General features: G+C 36.8%; 1 protein-coding gene and 1 long non-coding RNA gene across 2 annotated transcripts; both read right to left on the reverse strand.

Annotated features, from left to right (window-relative positions):
- Positions 1–1,513: 1,513 nt before the first annotated feature.
- Positions 1,514–2,470, reverse strand: LOC123765612 (zinc finger protein 436-like). Its single transcript, XM_045754287.2, has one exon. It carries the CDS (start codon positions 2,468–2,470, stop codon positions 1,514–1,516), a length of 957 nt encoding a protein of 318 aa, XP_045610243.2.
- Positions 2,471–19,762: 17,292 nt separating this feature from the next.
- On the reverse strand, positions 19,763–23,125 carry LOC138370097 (uncharacterized). The gene is made up of 2 exons (XR_011230049.1): positions 22,132–23,125; positions 19,763–21,479 (listed from the first exon to the last, which is right to left on the reverse strand). It is a non-coding gene; the product is annotated as an uncharacterized lncRNA (long non-coding RNA).
- Between the last annotated feature and the right edge of the window lie 271 nt (positions 23,126–23,396).

Consider the following 23,396-nt stretch of genomic DNA (forward strand, 5'->3'; position numbering starts at 1 on the left):
GTTATGGTGAACAAAACATGTAGATACTTATATATAACGTCTGTATACAGTGAATTATAGCAAAAACATTATTGTGGGAGGAGAATGTGGGTGAGTCAGATGACTGGAGGGCGGGAGTGGCTGGCTGGTACACGGCGGTCACTCCTCGTTACTTTTTGACTCACTCCACGTTACTTAGTGGTTCGTTATAGTGAACAAAACATGCAGATACTTATATATAACCTGTGCTTATAATGTAATAACCGACAAAGTATTTGTTCACTGATTGATGAACATAATTGAATCAACAATATGCACACCATATTTTTGAGTACAGCAATGATTCACTCAATTTATTATATAAATATATCAAACTACACACTATTGAATAATATTACAGCAAAAAAGGTATGAAAAATTATTTCAGAGACATTGAAATAATTCGGTAATTATCTCTTTGTGGCAACTTCGGCCTGACAGCTTGCGAGCAACAGACCGCCTGGGACGCACGCTGAGTCAGCGCCTATAATATGCCAGACTTCCCCGCCCTATAGTGGGCAATATATGCCACTTACGATTTTTTTATTATTTTTCCCGTGATCAGTGAACACAAATTAACAGGTTAGAAAGAAAAAATATTTTTTTTTTTCAAAATGACATGCGCCTGTGGGGATGACAGGATATTAAACCCCGAGCATGTTAAGGGTTAAGGTTTGGAAAATCCATAGATTCCTGACGAATCCATAGACACTACAATTTAATTTTAACATCATGAGTTCTGCATGTACTATATATCACCTATTCAAGTGTCACTTATAGAACAAAATCTCTTCTTTGAATTCATCATAACATTTGCAATAAAACTAATATAACAATATTTTAATCCATAGGGAACATCAATAATTTATCTATGTATCCTAAAATAAGCAAAATTTCATGAGGTGGTGGGGAAGCATTTTGAAAAAAATATATAAACAAAAATACCTTTGATAGAAGTCCAGATGGTAAGGTTATATCACAATATTTTGAAGATGAAGCTCACAATTTCTAAACAGTACATTGGAATTGTTTAAAGTTAATGTCATACCGTGTATCTCAAATAATGCTATCCAAGTGATTTATATTCTTAGGACTTTCAAATTAAAGAAAATTTAGTTGCTAAAACGTTTTTCTTCAGGCAGGAATCCAGTGAGGTTAATTGCCTGGTTGCACATACATGTGACTTTTCATACTGCAACTGTAGCTAAATATATGGCAACACACTGGATACTAGTGAGGTTAATTCATCTGCATCATAATGTAATTTTTTTCTCATTGTTTAAATGTTTGATCACACTAGAAAACTTGTAAAGGTTATTATCTGTAGGCCTATGCACAACATATATTTCATATTATTAAGTTTATTTTGATAAAATCTCCTGCACTCATGGAATTCATGATGTTAAATGCCTATGTACTAACATGTGCATTATTATATTGCTACCATATTACCATATCATATTGCTACCATAATGTTTCTTTTCACACACTCGTCTCAAGCCAAAGATTTATCACCAGTATCATGAATTTTGTGATTCTTCTTATGAGTTTTCATATTTCCAACAAAACTGAATTTTTTCCCACATTCGGAACACTCGTGAGGTTTGTCATTAGTATGCACTATCCTGTGGGAGTTCATATTTCCAAGTTGACTGAATCTTTTCCCACACTCAGGACATTCATGAAGTTTAACACCTGTATGCACAGGCATGTGCTTTTTTATACTGCTACGGTCTCTAAATCTTCTCCCACAATCGGCACACTCAAAAGGTTTAGCAGTTGTATGTACCATTCTGTGAGTCTTCATGTGACCCTGTTGACTGAATCTTTTACCACACTCGGGACATTCATGAGGTTTAGCACCTGAATGCACCATCCTGTGAGTTTTCATATGACTAAGTTCGCTAAATTTTTTTCCACACTCAGGACATTCATGAGGTTTTTCACCACTATGCACCAGCATGTGAATCTTCATATTTCCAAATCGGCTGAATCTTTGCCCACACTCAAGACATTTGTGTGGTTTTTCACCTGAATGCACCATTCTGTGAGTCTTCATGTTTCCAAGCTCATTAAATCTCTTCCCACATTCAGGACACTCATGAGGCTTATTACCTGTATGCAACCTTCTGTGAGTCTTCATATCTTGAAGACGACAAAATCTTTTCCCACACTCAGGGCACTCATGAGGTTTATCACCAGTATGCCCCATGATGTGAACCTTAATATCTTGAAGACGACTGAATCTTTTCCCACACTCGGAACACTCGTGTGGTTTATCTCCTGTGTGCACAGTCATGTGAGTTTTTACGTGATCAAGACGTCTGAACCTTTTTCCACACTCAGGGCATTCATGAGGTTTATCACCTGTATGCACCATTCTATGAGTCTTCATATGTCCAAGATAACTAAATCTTTTACCACAATCTGGACACTCATGAAGTTTCGCCATCTTTATGGTCTGTGCAGTTTGCTTGGAGGTTTTCTCCTTTCGTTGACTGCAGTCGCCTTGCGACATTACTAGTGTCCTGAAAACACAACACTGTCACTGGTCTGGCTAATTTGGCCTTGTTGTTTTCTTCTATGGTTGTAATATTTCGTGTAATTTGCGTGAAATGTTGTTTTTTCGATGTCTGCACAAGTAGTTGCAGGAAACCCGTCTGGGCGGGAGAACATTACGGTGATGGCTGTTATTAAGATGGCGTCAGACCATCCAGACGGGGGACTGGTCAAGTCGTATACTGCAATTTCAGATACCGGCCTAGAAACAACTTCGTTCAATGAGAAGTTTGTACATACAAACCATTCCGTTCGTATATGCGCTGGTTTGTGTTCGCTGTTGTTCTCGTCTGAATAAATACATGGCATTTGTTCATATAATTAGCGCTTCCATTATTAGAATTATTTATCCATTATTAGAATAACAAGGTGCAAACCATACCCCCTTACAGTTGAAATCTATTTATTTATATACAAGAAGGTACATTGGGTTGCGAGAGTACATAACATATATTAAGAGGTACATTGTAGCAAGATTTGAGATTAAAGGACTTAAGACTAACACGTTTAGAAACAAGGCGCCCCCGAAGGAGGCTATTATTTGTTATGCACCCCATACTCAACCCGTAAATAGTGGAGCAAAACATAGATTACATGGTCATAAAGTCTTAATCAGGCCAATTCAATTCTATTTGTAAGCTCTTATTGTATTGTTATATTATTATATTGTGTTTTGCTATAATTACTTCCTATTTTACAGCAGATTTGTTTTTCATCTGTTCATGTAATTGCTTATCTTATTGTATTGTGACATTCTTTTCTATATTGATATATATTTTCTGTCTATTGTTATTTACAGTGTACCTGAGAGTACCTGTAAGCAATCTACCTCATTTTTCATTTTTGCTCAATTTTTTTTGTATTGCTTAGTCTTGTTTATATTTTTGTTTTGTATATCTATATCTTGTGTTTTGTATAGTCCATGTTTATATGTTTTTTTCTTTAATCTCATTCATTACCTAGGTTTCCTAGCCTAGCCATACTCCATTGTACCCCTGTAAGCCCCTTTTGTGTTTGTTTGGTACAGTATTGTGTACATTTATTTCTTTTTGTTTTTCTTGTTTTTCCTGCAATCAGCTTTTTTATGCAGTCAAGTATAGACCCAGAACTTAACCTCTTATCCACTATCTATGACAATAATCACTTTAATGATCTAAATTGCAGATATTTTGCAGCACATGATGTAAACAATGTATTAACTCATAGTCACAATATCTCTGTAATCAATTTGAACGTTAGATCCCTAGGTAAACACTTCGATGATGTTAGTGCCTTGATTGAAGCTATTGACAACAAATTCTCTTTTATTATACTTACTGAAACATGGTTGAAAGATGATACTACTCAACTCTTTAACATGCCTAACTACTCAGCAATCCACAACTGTCGTCAACTTCCGAGAGGTGGTGGCACTGCTCTTTACTACCACCAAGAACTAACATGCTTAAAAGAAATTAGAACTAGAGACTGCTATGGGGAGTATATCTTCGCCAGCTTCAGAGTCAAGGGTGCCGAGTCTATCCTGTCTGTGGGTGCAGTTTATAGAATTCCTAACACTGATGTGTCCGAATTCAACTCAAACCTTAGAAATCTAATACTTGATAACAGACTGAACAAAAGCCACCTAATTATCGCAGGGGACTTTAATATTGACCTCTGCGAGCCAGAACACCCTACTGCTGTTAGCTTCCTCAACTGTATGAATTCCTGCTTCCTCATACCCTTAATCACTAGACCTACTAGAATCACTGATAGCACTGCCACGACTCTAGATCACATCTGGACAAATATAACCTCTCCGCTTACTTCAGGTATAATCACCGATAGCACTACAGACCATTACCCCACATTTCTCTTAACTAACATTAGCAAACCACCTCTTGAGTCAAGAGAGATACGTTTTAGACTACACAATGAAACTGCTATAGACAATTTTATAACTGCTACTGATAATGTCAACTGGGAGTCCGAGTTAGGTAACATAGAGGACATCAACCTAGCAGTTCAATCTTTTCTTCAAAAAACTCTTAGCCTTTATAATACCCACTGTCCTATGCTTACAAAACAAGTCACAACCAAAAGGCTTAACAATCCCTGGCTTACAAAGCGAATACTTAAATCTATTAATAAAAAACATGACCTTGAGAAAAAGTATAGGTTAGGAATTGTCTCCAAAGAATTCTCAAAGAATTACTCATTATTGCTATCTAAGACAATTAGACGAGCCAAAACTAAATACTACGAAGATAAATTTACCCAAATAAAGAGCAACATTAAACAAACATGGAGAACAATTTCACAAATATTGGGATCAAAGAAGTCTTTAAATAACAAACCGACTCTCCTGTCTAATATCGATGGTCAGCTTTCAGCCTCTGATTCTGCTATTGAGTTCAATAGGTTCTTCTCTTCCATTGGTTCATCCCTTGCTAATGATATTCCATCTTCCAGTACTGACATTAAGGACTATCTTACAGGGAACTATCCCCAGTCTCTGTACCTAAAGCCTGTTAATTCCATTGACGTCAATGAGATAATCCTTTCCCTTAAAACCAAGTCTGGTGCCCTTGAGGAGATACCAACTTTAATCTACAAAAAAGCCTCCAGATCTTTAGCCCCTGCTATTGCTTTGCTCTTCAACAAGTCACTTGAACTCCAAACCTTTCCAGATATTCTAAAAAAAGCGAGAGTAACGCCTGTCCACAAATGTGGTGATCTCACAGATGTTAACAACTACAGACCTATATCAATCCTGCCAAACTTGTCAAAATTTTTTGAAAAACTAATCTATAAGCAGCTTTACTCATATCTAGCAAACTCAATATACTTAGCCCTTGCCAATATAGTTTCAGGCCCAAAAAAAGCACTAACGATGCACTTATTAGTATGCTTAACTCGATTCATACAGCTCTTGATAAAAATGAGTTCCCTGTTGGGTTATTTGTGGACCTGCGTAAAGCTTTCGATACTGTCAACCACCAAAACCTTCTTCTTAAATTACATCATTATGGTGTCAGAGGACACTCCCTACAATACCTCAAATCCTACCTTACTGACAGGCTCCAATGTGTTTCTGTGAATAATACAATTTCTCCCACCCTACCCATCAACATTGGTGTTCCCCAGGGCAGCATACTTGGCCCTCTCCTCTTTCTCATCTACATTAATGACCTTCCAAATGCCTCCCAACACCTCAAACCAATCCTAGTTGCTGACGACACAACCTTCATTTACTCCAGTCCTGATCCCCTTGCTCTAAATGCCACAGTAAATACTGAGCTAAATAAAGTCCATCTGTGGCTAACTGCCAACAAACTCACCCTTAACATTGACAAAACTTTCTATATTCTGTTTGGCAATAAATCCTCTAATCAAATAAATCTCAAAATAAACAATACCCAAATTTGTAACCAATTAGATGGCAAATTCCTTGGCATTCTCATTGACCACAAGCTGAATTTCCAGGGACACATTCTAAACATATCAAAAAAAGTTTCAAAAACTGTGGGCATTCTTTCTAAGATCAGATATTATGTACCACGCCCTGCCCTGGTGACTCTCTATTACTCCCTTATCTATCCATATCTCAACTATGGTATTTGTGCTTGGGGCTCTACTACCCAAAATCACTTACGTCCTCTAATTACTCAACACAAAGCTGCTATTAGGACAATATCAAATTCTGGACCCAGACATCACTCGGTACCCCTACTCAAATCCCTGAATATGTTAGACATTAAGTCACTGCACATTCTCTCATGTGTATTATACATATATAAAACGCTAAACTGTAATGCCAATCCTGATCTCAAAAGCTTCATAGAAGGTTGTAACAGAACCCATGAGCACCACACCAGAAATAAATACAGTTTTGATATTCCTAGAGTACGACTTAATCAAACCAGAAATGCTCTACAAATCAAGGGGCCCAGAATGTGGAATGACCTTCCCAACCATGTTAAAGACAGTACCTCTCTCAACCAGTTTAAGTTAAAAACGAAGCTATACCTAATAAATTCCCTGTAACCTACCTTACCCCTCTATTGTCCACCCATGTATGTTTTTTTTTTTTTTTTCAAATCAACGCTGTTTTAATGTAATTTTCTGTAATAATTTGTAATTGTATTTGTGCTGTTTTTTCAACAATGTTCCCCCTTCTTTTACCTCTATTTTTATTTGTACTCAACGCATTTTTTTCTTTTTACCCATTAGTTTTAAGCTTTAGTCAGTAGTGTTTTTTCCTGCCCGAAACGCTTTGCGTAATAGTGGCTTTAGGCATTGTATGTACTAGCTCTATCTATATAAAGCCAACAAACTTTGTAAAATCTCTTTATGTATGTACCTTTACCTAAATAAAAATTATTATTATTATTATTATATTATTATTATTTCTTTCTTTATTATGCACCCCATACCTATCCCGTGGGCGGTGGTGTAAAGGATTACAGAGGCACATAATCGGTTCAGGAACTGAACCCTCTAGTTCGTTTAGCTAAGCAAATAACAATTTGTGACGCTAGTTACAAAATTATTAATATTATATATACATGTACACACTCTCATACATATATGTACATATATATATACGTATACATATATACATACACATACATATCTAATCACCTACACAAACACACACATCAATAATCTTTGTGTCACAAGTGATCAACAAGAGGCTCACAACAGTCACTATACAAGGCACTTTACATCTATGGTGAGTCACACAGTTACTAGTTTGTTTGTTTGTTTGTTTGAGATATATACAAGAGTTGTTACATTCTTGTACAGCCACTAGTACGCGTAGCGTTTCGGGCAAGTCCTTAATCCTATGGTCCCTGGAATACGATCCCCTGCCGCGAAGAATCGTTGTTACAACCAAGTACACATTTTACTGTTGCGTTAAACAGAGGCTACAGTTAAGGAATTGCGCCCAGTAAATCCTCCCTGGCCAGGATACGAACCCATGACAAAGCGCTCGCGGAACGCCAGGCGAGTGTCTTACCACTACACCACGGAGACTGACTAGTCTTGCTGCACACCCACCCAACTGGGCGGCAGCTTTACAGTCATGTGCTCCACACCCATCCAACTGGGCGGCAGCTTTACAGTCATGTGCAGCATTACCTACAGTAAGCAAATTTTGGATACTTCGCTAAGATTTCGAGCAGCACATCGTTATGAATGAAGTACTTACACATTTCTTGGACACTATTGATGGTGTTATCTCTAAATTCCGCGATTTTTTCACATTCCATTATATAATGACGCAAAGTAAGCGAATAGTTCTGCTGACAGAGTTTACATTTAGTCAAATCTACATCAGCAGATGTTACAAACTCCCAGAGGTGTGGGAAAAACCTGCTGGGATTGATATAAGAGGAGACTACCAGGGACTTGTACTGAACTAAATTAAAAATTTACTGTCTGCAAATTAATTCAACTAAAATCTCTAGCTAGGGTTGTAAATCCTAGATCCTCTTTTCCTAATGACAGATTGTGGGCTGTAAGGGACAGGTGGGGTGAATGACTTAGTTGCTAGAAGTTCCAATCCACCTGTAGACAGGGATCTCACATCAGCTTGTATTTTATACAAGGATAAGATTTAATAAATTCAGTTATCTGACTGAACACTGGCTCTGTTTAAATCAGAGATTTAAACATACATAGTCTAACCTAGTACCATAACTTAACAGCCAATATGTACTTATACTATAAACAACAAATTAAATTGTAAAAGTATAATAAATGACCTTAAATGTAGTCTAAATACTGTCAAGTACTAGAAATTATATTCAATTAAATGAACTTATATGATAACTTAAAAATTAACTAAGCAAACAATTGATAACTTAATTTATATATTCAAATATATATGCAGACATATTCAATTTATATGATACAGTTAGCTTGACTGAATCTTTTCCAAAACTATGGACACTTGTGAGGTTTTTACTTATTGAGGCTGAATTATTTTCTGACACAATGGACACCCATGAGGTTCAGTGCTTGGATAAGATTCACAGCTACACTACAATTTTAATAAACGTACCGATGAATGAGGCTTTGCCTCGCTTTTTAACCAACAGACAGATTTATAGGATATTAAAGTTACACAAGCATACAATTGGCCAATCATACACCAAATAACCCTCAATATACTTCTCTGCCAGTCGGGGTGCCTGTCTGACAAGTTTGCCAGACTGATTAACTCTCTTGTTGAGTTTAGGCACGATATTTTGCTACAGCGTTGCTGTATGATGATCTGGTAGCGTTGCTACTTGGATTTTTCTTTAACTGCGTTGCAGAAGAATGATATTTGATAAAGAATAGGAATGAAGGTGGTGGAAACCGCGTCACTGTGATCTCCACTACACTCTTATTTTTATAAATGTTCTAGGATTTTCCTTGTAGATATTGTCCAGGTACTCCCCCAGTTCTAGAGAGTATTCACTGGCGATAAAAATGTTAAATAAGGTGTCCTTGAGCTGGTAATGTTCGCTAAGGATCAGTCACTTGTTCACTCATTTGTAAACAAACGCGGAGTGCCGCTGGGCGGTCCATAGAATTACCCCAATCACCCAAATCAGGCTAAAACTACCCAAAACGTATTAGCATTACGTAAGTAATGAAGAAATATGGTATATTTACTTACTATAATGTTGGTGCTACACGTAGAACATGATCAAACCTATTTTTTCTCTGAAATAATCTAATTTCATAACGAAATGAGACGTAAATATGTGAGAGGTGACGCCATAGGAAGTCGACGGTCCAAGCGACAATTGTGTGGAGCGACTTATCCAAGAAATATGGTCGCCAGGAGAGTGTTTGCTGCCATATCAGCCTCCTGTACACAGTGATCCAGTCCTTTTCGTTCATTGAACACCGAACCCTACACGCCCTCTGATATATTGCTTAATTAACAAATATTCACAAATAAAGATTATATTTGTATATGTTATCAGAAAGGCAGATATAAAATAGTTTTTGTGAATCCATCACAGAGATTATACCTTATTAGAGAGGAAAAATATTCATACTTTAAACAAGGCTTCATGGCCGACGCTCTCCTTACCGATATGGGAACTATGACCTTCCGAAGATCAATGTTAATTTAATCTAGATATTGTAATAAACGAAGTTTTCTATGTCATCATAAAGACATAAATATAAGCTGCATGTTAATACTTTGGCATAAATATAACTGAATTGAAAGTTAAGATATATGCCTTTTTATAGTTACTTGATGGCTCGCTCAGGGAGTGTGAAGGCCTCCACACAAGCCAATCAATTTTATAATTACTTTGCATATATGCAAAGTAACACCATAGGTCTTTATGTCAGAATAAAGCCATGTAGACGATAATGTAACTACATTTCAAGGAAAACATATCTTAATATAATTATTAAATGAATGCAAAGTTATGGTTAAATAAATAGCCAATACCACACAATCGCCGGTGTCCGGACACATGAATAGTCGCATTAGGTGAAAGGAAATGTACCCAACCATTTCCATTTACCCAACCAGTTTGTGCACCCTATACTCATCCTCTGTGCGGTAATTTATTGTGCATCCCATACTCATCTTGTTTAGTTTAGTTCATTTATTATGCACCCCATACCCATCTTGTGGGCGGTAGTGGAAAGGGTTACAGAGGCACATAATGGGCTCAGGGACTGAACCCCACAATTCATTTAGCTAAGCAAGTTACAATCTTGATGAGCTAGTTACAAAATTCAATATAAGTCATCACATCAACAATGGGTTCGAGATCGACCTCAAGTACAGGTTCTAAATTAAGCAACTGACATATGTGGAGAGCTAGTGTCAAAATTTATATGTTTGTCCTGCACACCGCCCCCCATCCAGTGGGCAGCGGTGGATAGGTTACAATCACTTAGTTACTACCTACAGTTAGCAAACTGGGGATATTTGGCTAAAATTTCTGGTAGCAGATCATTTTGAATGAAATATTGACACATCGCTGGAACATTGGTTATAGAATTGTCTCTAAATTCACGTATCTTTTCGCACTCCATCACATAGTGACGGAGGGTGTGCGAATAATTTTGTTGACACAGTTTACATTTGGTCAGGTCTACATCAGCAGATAATGAGAATTCCCAGAGATACTTGTAACCGAGTCTAAGCCGAGCAGTAGTAACATCTAGAAGTCTGCTGATTTTATTGGATGATCCATAGATGTGTGGCTCCTCTTGCATGATAGTATGATGATAGATGGAATTACTGGTGTCAATTTCACTTTGCCTCAGATCTACAAGATCTTGTTGAAGTTCTCGGTGTACAGCTGCTCTCAGATTGCTCATTGACAATCCAAGGTTACACTCAACGGCTCCTTTAAAGGCAGATTCTTTGGCTAACTTATCAGCTCTATCATGCATTCGGAGGCCAACATGAGATGGAGACCACATGAAATGGACTCTGTTACCATCCTTAGTAATTTTGTTGTATTTGTGTCTAGCTTCGGACACGAGCATGTTACAGTTATGTCTTAAAGAGTTGAGAGCATTTAAGGATGATAAGGAGTCACTTACAATTAATGTATCAAGTTTTGAGACTTGTACACATTTCAGTGCAAGGATCAAGGCAAATAGTTCAGTCTGAAGGGTAGAGGCCCAGTTGTTTATACGGACTCCCCACTCAAAGTATAGGCCATCGCCCATTGTCAGGACAACTGCACTTCCAGCTGCACCCGTGGTGCGGTGTAGGGAACCATCAGTGTATATAATTTGAGAGAGAGAATGCTCTGTGGACAGAGCATCAATATGGCTTAAGGCGTTGAGCTTTGCCTCAAGACGAAGCTTGGGCTGATCTCTAATTTGCTTCTTGGGTGGAAAGGGAGGGATTAAAACTGGAAAGGGTGTAACCTCCCACGGTGCAGGAAAGTGCCGCTGTTGTTTCTCTTGGTACAAATCATGAACCTGATACATTCTGAGTTGGGTTCCAGTTTTTGTTATCCATTTGGAACAATGCTGATCTTCAATAAAGAAATTCTGGAGGGCTTCTGTGCAAGGATTAGGATGAGTTAGCCTAAGCATTTTTATACCAATTTGACAGTTAATTTCAGTAACACGATCAACAACGCTCAGAATATTAAGTTCCTTTCTCATATTAAGTATCTTTGTGGTACGAGGGCAACCCATACTTATCCTGTGACCTGTAGTTTATTGTGCAGCTAATACTCATTCTGTGAGTCATAGGACATTGCGAAACCCTTTCTCATCGTGTGAATCTTTGTTTACTTTGCTCTCCATATTCATCCTCTGCGCGATAGTTTCTTGTGCAACCCATACCCATGATGTGAGTGGTAGTTTATTGTGTACCCTATATTCATCCTGTGAGTATAGGGTTCACAATTCTTGTTTGGATTCTTGTAATGTTATTTGTCTATTTGTAGTCACAGTATTTGTGCGCCCCTTGAGGGACTTGAATTAGAGGGGGGTTGAAATAGCCTAAGCTACTCTATCCCTTTGAGATTTATTTATTGCTTATCTCAATAAACATACTTGAACTTGAACTTGGGTACACAATGAGTTCATTTGTACTCCATACTCATCATCAAGAAGTGTATTTTACCAGCATTGTAATATAAATTAAGAATAAAAGCTTAACTGGATTACAGACCCATAATCAAAATAAGAGTCATCACTAATTATCATGACAAATTCTCTAGGCTACACTTCCGCCTTCGACAAGCTGCCGCCGGATGTGGGTATAGTTTATTGTACACCCCCGCACCCCCAGTCCTGGAAGGGCGGGCATTGGGATGTGGACATGTGTACCATTTCCCCCCCCCCCACACACACACACTCGATCCTCTCCTGTTAATAATAATACTAATAATAATAAAAATTAAAAATAATAACGTTAATAAATATTATAATTAAAACACTTACTGTAATACCCTAGTGCTTGAATGAAGGTGAAGGAAAGACCCAATAAATGTGTAAGTGTATTAAAAACCAAATTTTCGTTGGGTGAGCTGGCAGGTGAGCACCACTTGCCAGCTCACCCAGTAATGAACATCACCTGCACACTGCACCGAACCACTTGCCAGCAGGTGCAGAAGTACGATGGAGAGAGCAAAGTATACCATATTTCAAGTATAATATTAAAGATATATTTAGGATTTAATGTTTTCGTATAAAGTTTCAATAATACCTTTATTTGATTTTTTTGTATTATTTTCTACCACAGACGTGGCCACACATTAACAATGCTAACCATCATATATACATTTTCTTCAGTCCGCCATGGACTCTAACCCTTTCCACTACCGCCCACAAGATGGGTATAGGGTGCATAATATAAGAACTAAACTAACTCCATTGATAGGGTTAGAGATTTGTTAAACATATAGTTCAGGGATTTATTGAACAATCAACCACATAAGGTGATTGTAGTGTTTTTAAAATGCTAGGCTAAGCTACATACGTAAATACATAAATACACAGATTTACGTATGCCCTACATAAAGTGTTCGATGTGTCTTTTACATAGTGTCATTAACGTGCATTTACAAAGGTGAAATTGAATTCTGAACACATACATACACATATATTTGTCTCTTTTACTCTGACAAGGTGAGATAACTGATAGAGAAACTAGTGTGCAATTAAGCACTTAATCACTGAAGGTGATTAAGGTGCTTTCACAAGCTCAGGTTATAGAGTTACATCACATACATTCATTGTATAATTGATACGTTACATCGTCAATCTAGGGTACAAGTTCAATATATCATCAAGTGTTCCAGTACTCAAATAGTAATTACACAGTTTAGCATAGCGCTTCATTCATGTATGTAAGAGAGAAGATTGTTCAAATATATTACATGCACATCCGGTACATCGTCCACCTTCTTCTACAGAACCGTCGGTATACCACTGATACACATCGTTACCCATATTCTGAGTACTTTCAGTGATGCTTCACAGTGTTAACTGTTTTAATAATGTAGAGTGTACATTATCTTTCTTGGGTGCATTTACAAAATCAACTGCTAGATCCAAGTTATCCCATGGAGTAATTGGTTGATTAATCGTTAATTGAGTTGGGTACATATTTAATATTTTGATGGAGTTGGCTACCTTGTAGAACCAAAATGCATTCACGCCGAAAACTGTGCTAATAGACAAAATTATGTTAGAGATATGGGTCTATAATTATCTGAGTGTGCTTTGGGGATGGGAACAATGACACTGTCCAATCATCAGGTAATACTCCTTCACTTAAACTCATTCTGTACAACACTAAAAGTGGATTACCTGGTACTTGTGAGACTAATCTCAGTAAACTGTAAGTAATACCGTCCTCTTCAGGAGCAGTTGACTTATTTGATTGTGCTACACAGCCTTCCCGGCTTGGTGCCTTCTTTGGTAATTACTTATCAAAGGCAGCTCCATACGAGGAGCTGCCTCGTATGGGCCAATAAGTCTTTTGCAGTTACCTTCATTCTTATGTTCTTACTTACATTTACTGAACTTTATCATCATCATCATCATTTACAGAAAGAAATTAATATAAAAAGTAGTCATTTTAATACACAAAACAGAAGTAGATATTATGTAAATTATGATGCAGGATAGGATCACTATTAAGAACTTAATTATAAACCACAATATGTTTTATATCGTCAGAAATTCTGATACATACCATATATTTTCAAATATTTACAATTAAAGTATTTATTTAGGAAATAAGTATTTTAGTTACCCTAGTTAGCTCTGAGAACACACATTGTTGCAGCAAGAATTTCTTCCCACTAATCTGAGCGATGCTAATGACCCATTGGACTTGTCATGAACAACAATCAACTACAGCACCATCTATATCAGAAGATATTCAAAATATTCTTGATGTCATTCAAATTGTCAATACGAGAACAGAATACATAAGAGTTAGTTTAGTGATGTCAAAGGAATCATATTGACTGACCGAGCCCCATTGTAAATATCCGTGGCTTCCTGACCATAAAGGTACCGCCGCGGATAAGGGTAAGGAGGGTACCGTCGAGGGTAAGACACCGGATGTACCCCATATACAAGCCACACTAGCTATTAGTTCATATAAGCTGACAACTTACCCAAATAAACATTACTTCCTAATTATATATATATACATATATATATATATATATATATATATATATTATGTAAATTATGATGCAGGATAGGATCACTATTAAGAACTTAATTATAAACCACAATATGTTTATATATATATCCTACTCACACTCATCCTAGCACAGTAATTTATTGTGCAACCCATACCCATCCTGTTACCAATAGTTTGTGCAACCCATGCTCATCCTGTTACCTTTAGTTTATTGTGAAACCCATACTCATCCTATGAATGGTAATTTATTATGCACCTCATACTCATCCTGTGAGTCATAGGACATTGTGGAACCCTTTCTCATCGTGTGAATCTTTGTTTACTTTGCTTTCCATACTCTGCTCTCCGATAGTTTCTTGTGCAACCCATACCCATGATGTGAGTGGTAGTTTATTGTGTACCCTATACTCATCCTGTGAGTATAGGGTACAAAATGAGTTCATTTGTACTCCATACTCATCAATAAGTGTATTTTACCAGCATTGTAATATAAATTAAGAAAAAAGGCATAATCTTATTATGTACCCATAATAAAAATAAGAGCCATCACACTATAATTTTCATGACAAACGGCCTAGACTCCACTTCCGCCTTCGACAAGCTGCTGCCGGAGGTGGGTATAGTTTATTGTACACTCCCGCACCCCCAGTCCTGGGAAGAGGGGCATTCGAATGTGGACATATGAACCATTACCCCCAACCCTTCCCTCTTAATAATAATTGAAACACTACACTACACACTATATGTTCATTTAATATTTCAAGTATAAGACTCAAGATATATTTAGGATTTAACGATTTAACATTGTCTCAATCATACCTTTATTGCACTTTATCATCATTATTTACAGAAAGAAATTAACATAAAAATGTAGTTAATTTTAACATACAAAACCGAATTTGAACATTGTTAATTTTGATGCAGGATCACTATTAATAAGAACTTAATTATAAACCACAATATGTTGTATATCATCAGAAATTTGGAAACATAATATATATATATATATATATATATATATATATATATATATATATATATATATATATATATATAAATGGAAATTTAGCACATTTAAATAATGTTATTAAGCTTAAGAATAAATTACATAAAATTAACATAGTAAAATGACTGGGATACAGATGGATCAGTAATCACATTACAAGTCCAATTATTTCCTAACTGAAGTCTGTAACGCACTATCATGTCATATTTCATAATACAAATTAGGTAAGAGATATGCAATATCAACACAAAATCGTCAGCTACTATTTCCAAAACACATTTATTATATAGCATTAAACTGCTCTTTCACTTCGGGGGCGCTTACGCTGATATGGTTTTTTGGCAATTCCAAATGTTTTTGGGATTGAAAAAATTTTGTTTTTGTCATACATTTTAGTATTTTCATTATAAGGTTTTCTTGATATAAAGCACCATAAGTAATCTCTCTTTTCATCTTTAGTTTTTTGGTCCCAAACTTCCTTAGGAACCAGGTACTTATCTAAATTGGATGATATTATATAATTGCCTTCTCCGTGTAATGCTCTCCTCAGATCTAGCATTTGGAGCGTTGAAACATTGCAAATTTTTTCAATTAATTCTGGCAGTTTTTGGGGTTTCCAATCAATAGTCAGTTTCAGGATATGGTTTAGTGACTCACAATTGTTATTAGTCCATAACGTGTCCATTTTGGCTTTTGCGTGAGGTACACACACATAATTCCATAAAGAAGATTTCAAACGACTATCAAAATAATCTTTGAACTTTGGGTATTTGTAAAAGTAAAATATGAGATTGTTGATTCCCCTTTCAAACTGATCCTCACAAACACTTCTAACTAACCCATTTGTACCAAATATTTTCTTTTGGATACGAATCCTATCGGTGTTCGTGCATCCTATATTATCCGTTAAATAGTGGCGAACATTTTCTTTCAGATGGTTACTACACAATAACAATGTTGCCTTCGGAAAACAACACATAAGTGCCTTTCTTAACGCGATTTCCTGATCACTACCAATCATTACATTCGAGTTGTTAATACAGTTATCGAGTTTGCCTCTTAGGTGGGAGAAAAATGATAAGTAAGTCTCGTATTCACCATCCCAGTGTAAATACATGGGCCCGAGGAATATAGGGTTGCTTGATTTTTCTTTTGTTACTACAGTAGTGTTCTTGTACACAAGTGTTGTTAAATAACAAGGGCCAAGATTGAAAGTCCTGTCAACACCGATAACATTAGGGTTTTCCATTCCTGCAGCACACAAATGTTGCTTGAGATCTTCAAGTTGTTCCTTGGAATACAGTACCACACAGGGGACTTTGTTCGGCTTAATAATTATCTTCTTTACATAATCATGGGTATTAATCATGCTAATTACATGTAAAACGTCATCAGCAACATTGTGCCTATGAATAGGTTTGCGTTCCTTTATCTTGTCATGATATTTTTTACTCCTTACCTGTTGGAAGTCTCTTGGGGCTAAACATGATTCTTCCATAAGCAGATTTTGATAAACCTCTCGTGGAGGTTGGATCTTAACCATCTTGCCTATATTTTCTAAAACTTCAGGCCTGGTCCGAACATATGGAATGTTGTTTTGTGAATTTCCATGCATCGTCTCTCCTGTTTGCTTGCCACAGTATTCTACAATAGCTACAGACTCCAGCTCTTTAATAACAGTTACTCTTTTCTTAAAGCTTTCCTGCCCTTTGAGGACTGTGTAATAACGGTGCATTGTGATGAGAGTATCTGGGGAGGGCTGAGGTTCTAAGGGAACCCACTGCGTTTTCCCTTTTGATAATACTCTTTTACAAAATATCTCATTTCTCAAATATAATATCCTCAAACGATTATTATTATCCCATATGAATAAGGAGTTCACGGTAGTACCTCTGGCACTGTTCCACACTCCACAGTCGTCTGGAAAGGTCGACCGTGTTTTGGCGCCCTTAGTAAGATTATGTGAATTGTCAACCACATAAAATGTATCTTCTTTAGGCCCATTTGGGACACTTTTAAACACCTTGTTCTCTCGCAAATGCCAATAGACTTCTTCTACAGCTAAAAATTTTCCATTGCGAAGCTTGCCAGAGCTTTCGCTATCGTTATCAGTCGACAATTGAGGTTTTTTTAACAAAGTGTGTGTCTCCTTAAAGTCATACTGTATTTTGGACACAAAAGTAGTAAAATCCTTTCCGACTGGAGTTGATGTATACATAGGGGGTACAGATAATGGTGATTGACACAAACTTAGAGGTGTGGATGTAATAGTGCTTAGTAACTGGGTACTGTTTATGGATATGTGACCCAGTGGAGGCAAGGACATTAATGGAACAAAATGGTTAGGTGTCCATGATTTATCCCCTTCCTTGAGATTCCTTGATCCACCAGGTGTCTTGTTACTAACGCTTCGATTAATAAATCCAAGTGTCCGATTTGCCTTATTACGAACATTTATGCATTGATTCTTTTGTTTTAAATTCTTACTAATCATAACTCCCAGATCCCTTTCGCAATCCGACTTCGCAATCTCAACACCATCTAGCTCGTATCTTGTAACTCTATCATCATTACCTAACCTCAGAATGAAGGTTACTAAGTTATGATTAGTAAGAATAAGTTATGCTAAGGCATAACTTATTGGCCAACCCGCGCCACACATCAGCTAACACCATACACCACGAACACCATACACCAATATCACCATACACCACTAACACCATACACCACTAACACTATACACAATTAACAGCATACACCACGAACACCATACACCACTAACACCATACACCACTAACACTATACACAATTAACACCATACACCAATATCACCATACACCACTAACACCATACACCACTAACACTATACACAATTAACAGCATACACCACGAACACCATACACCACTAACACCATACACCACTAACACTATACACAATTAACACCATACACCACGAACACCATACACCACTAACACCATACACCACTAACACTATACACAATTAACAGCATACACCACGAACACCATACACCACTAACACCATACACCACTAACACTATACACAATTAACAGCATACACCACGAACACCATACACCACTAACACCATACACCACTAACACCATACACCACTAACACCATACACCACTAACACCATACACCAATAACACCATACACCACTAACACCATTCATCACTAACATCATACATCACTAACACCATACACCAATATCACCATACACCACTAACACCATACACCACTAACACCATACACCACTAACACTATACACAATTAACAGCATACACCACGAACACCATACACAACTAACACTATACACAATTAACAGCATACACCACGAACACCATACACCACTAACACCATACACCACTAACACCATACACCAATAACACCATACACCACTAACACCATTCATCACTAACATCATACATCACTAACACCATACACCAATATCACCATACACCACTAACACCATGCACCACTAACAAGCTATTGAGCTATATAGCTCAAGCTATTCTCACCCCGTTCAGTATATCGTGTTAATACATATATAGACACACACACTTGTACACATTTTAGTGTAACAAGCAAGGCAAATATTTCTGTCTGATGGGTAGAGGCAACTGCACTTGCAGCTGCACCCGTGTGGCGGTGTAGGAAACCATCAATGTATATGATTTGAGAGAGAGAGAGAGAGAGAGAGAATGATCTGTGGACAGAGCATCAATATGGCGTAAGGTATTGGGCTTTGCCTCAAGATGAAGCATAATAAAGAACCCGAATATCAGGAGAAAAAATTACATTAAAAACTGTCCACATGATACATATATATAATTATGTTTTAAACATTTTAATTGTATTATTTGCATATATATATATAATTAGGAAGTAATGTTTATCTGGGTAAGTTGTCAGCTTTTATGAACTAATAGCTAGTGCGGCTTGTATATGGGGTACATCCGGTCTCTTACCCTCGACTGCGGCGGTAACTTTATGGTCAGGAAGCCAAAAATATTTATAGTTCAAGTTCAAGTATGTTTATTGAGACAAGAAAAAAATACATCTCAAAGGGATAGAGTAACTTAGGCTATTTCTACCCCCTCTACTTCAAGTCCCTCAAGGGGCGCACAAATTCAGTAAGTACAAATAGACAATTAACATTACAAGAATCCCATTTAACATTGCAGGTTAATATAGTAAGTACAGCATACAATTGTTACACTCTTGGGGCAAAATTTTTGTAGCTCCTAAGTATACTGTCTATCATACCATTATCACACATACAAACAATTTGATGTGGTACATTACTTATTTCCTTATTTCTATAGTTATCAATAAGTTGACACTATAATACATAATGTTCTAAGGTGTGGGCGTGCGGCATACTACATAATTTACACTCCTTATATTTTTCACTGACATCAACTCCGTATTGCCAGATATATTTGTATCCTAATCTTAATCTCATGTAAATTGAATCGTTCCAAGTTGACTTTCCTTTATCATAGGTGAAGGACGAGTTTGTATTTATTACTGAATAATTCTTAAGTGTGTTACTACTATCCACTATTGCCATTCTTTTTATCATTTCTTCATCTTCATTTCCTCTTATTAATGTTATATATACATGTACACATAATCATACATACATGTACATATATATACATATGCGGTAAATCCAGAGAAATTAAATATGGATTTTTCCGCATACAAATGATTATTGTTTCGTGATCGTCAATTGCATATATACATATACATTCACATATATATTCAATCACCCACACAAATACACACATCAATAATCTTTGTATCACAAGTGATTCAACAAGAGGCTCACAAGTCACTATACTAGGCACTTTACATCTATGGTGAGTCGTCCAATTACTAGTCTTGCTCTACACCCAACCAACTGGGCGGCAGCTTTACAGTCATGTGCTCCACACCCACCGAACTGGGCGGCAGCTTAACAGTCATGTGCTCCACACCCACCCAACTGGGTGGCAGCTTTACAGTCATGTGCTCCACACCCACCAAACTGGGCGGCAGCTTAACAGTCATGTGATCCACACCCACCCAACTGGGCGGCAGCTTAACAGTCATGTGCTCAACACCCACCCAACTGGGCGGCAGCTTAACAGTCATGTGCTCCACACCCACCCAACTGGGCGGCAGCTTAACAGTCATGTGCTCCACACCCACCCAACTGGGCGACGGCTTTACAATCATTTGCATGAATTACTTACAGTAAGCAAATTTTAGATACTTCGCTAAGATTTCGGGCAGCACATCATTATAAATGAAGTACTTACACTTTTCTTGGACACCAATGGTGTTATCTCTGAATTCCGCGATTTTTTTTTAAATTCCAGTACTGTATATAATGACGCAAAGTATGCGAATAGTTCTGCAATAGTGATCCTATCCTGCGTCATAATTTACATACATATCTACTTCTGTTTTGTGTATTAAAATTACTACATTTTTATGTTAATTTATTTCTGTAAATGATGATGATGATAAATTTCAATAAATGTAAGTAAGAACATAAGAACGGAAACTGGTCGCGTAAATGGAAATGGTTGGGTACATTTCCTTTCACCTACCTAATGCGAATATTCATGTGTCCGGACACTGGCGATGGTGTGGTATTGCCTATTTATTTGACCATATCTTTGCTTTCATTTAAGATATGTTTTCCTTGAAATGTATTTACATTATCGTCTACATCTGTCTTCATTCTGAAATAAAAACCTTTGACGTTACTTTGCATATATGTACATTAATTATAAAATTGATTGGCTTGTGTGCAGGCCTTCACACTCCCTGAGCGAGCCATCAAGTAACTATAAAAAGGCATATATCTTCACTTTCACTTCAGTTATATTTATACCAAAGTATTAACATGCAGCTTATATGTCTTTCTGATGACATAAAAAACTTCGTTTTTTATAATATATAGATTCAATTAACATTGATTTTCAAAAGGTCATAGTTCCCATCGAAAGGGAGAGCGTCGGCCAAGAAGCCTTGTTTAAAATATGAATATTTTTCCTCTCTAATAAGGTATAATCTCTGTGATGCATTAACACAAACTATTTTATATCTGCCTTTCTGATAACATATATAAATATAATCTTTATTTGTGAATATTTGTTAATTAAGCAATATATCAGAGAGCGTGTAGGGTTCGGTGTTCTATGAACGAAAAGGACTGGAGTAGTTTAAATAGCAAACGCATACCAACGAATAACGCTAGTATCTATATAACAAATTTATTGTCATGTGGAATTGATTTAACTTCCAGACACTTTTTTTTAATAAATATTAAATATTTTGTGGCTGTTTATGAAAAATATTATTATAAATACACATTCTACTTGTTAATATTACCAATTAAATTTGCGACAATTTGAGCCATGAAATACGACGACTGGATCACTGTGTACAGGAGGCTGTTATGGCAGCAAACACTCTCCAGGCGACCATATATCTTGGATAAGTCGCTCCACACAATTGTCGCTTGGACCGTCGACTTCCTATGGCGTCACCTCTCACATATTTACGTCTCATTTCGTTATGAAATTAGATTATTTCAGAGAAAAAATAGGTTTGATCATGTTCTACGTGTAGCACCAACATTATAGTAAGTAAATATACCATATTTCTTCATTACTTACGTAATGCTAATACGTTTTGGGTAGTTTTGGCCTGATTTGGGATGATTGGGGTAATTCTATTCTTTGTTGGTGGGCGCTTCACTCCCCCCAACGCCCTGCCTTGCTCTCTGAGCACGGTAGCCTTCAATGAATATTGATTGATTATTTTTACAGTCTAGACTTATGATTAAGATAAGATGTGATTATAATATAATTAGATATAAGATTTAAAGATTATAAGTAGTATTTGAAAGTACCACTGATTCTTATTAAGGATTCGATATTATCCCTACCGGATGTTGAATAAATGTCCCAATAGTTTTTTAATTAACAAATCCTTCTAGAAGATTCTGGATCCTTGAGAGATCATGTACAAAGTCACGTAGGCATCAAAAGGGCCCCTGTTGCGTACGTGTTCATGGTGCCATTGTCATCCAGGATCAAGCTATATAATGAATCTATAATGATTCTAATATGATTTTGATACGATTTAGATATGATTTTGATATGATTTAGATATGATATAGAAATTATACATTTCTTAGATGGTTATTAGATATGGTGGGTAAAAATTTCCCACATCTTCCAGAGGGAGAGAACTGGCACAGAGTCCAATACTTAGGACAATAGTAACCATATGTATTTATTTACTCTCCATTGGATTGATAATACAAGTGCAAATTTTGCTTGCACTTTTGTGCTGCTGTCCGTTGTGGACGATTGTGTCTGTTAGGAGTCTGTGGGTCTTGTGGAGTTAGAGTGTCTTGAGGTCTCTCAGGATCTAACTGCAGCTGGCTCATTGATTCCATGTGGATGAGTTTGTCCAATGTCTTCAGGGAAGTTGTTCCTTTAGACAGGATTTTGACTATTCTCAAAATCCCCTGACTATCTGGATGGACTGAGACAACTTTACCTAATGGCCAGTCAGCCCTAGGGCCATCACTGTCTACCAAGACAATATCGCCAGGTTGGAGATTAGCTATATTATGTGGGACATTG

Source organism: Procambarus clarkii, chromosome 30 (assembly GCF_040958095.1).
Source record: "Procambarus clarkii isolate CNS0578487 chromosome 30, FALCON_Pclarkii_2.0, whole genome shotgun sequence".
Classification (NCBI taxonomy): domain Eukaryota; kingdom Metazoa; phylum Arthropoda; class Malacostraca; order Decapoda; family Cambaridae; genus Procambarus; species Procambarus clarkii.

What these genes read in the sequence shown, in the direction of transcription:
- LOC123765612 (XM_045754287.2), bottom strand. Translation starts at nt 2,470, where the DNA reads ATGGCGAAACTTCATGAGTGTCCAGATTGTGGTAAAAGATTTAGTTAT.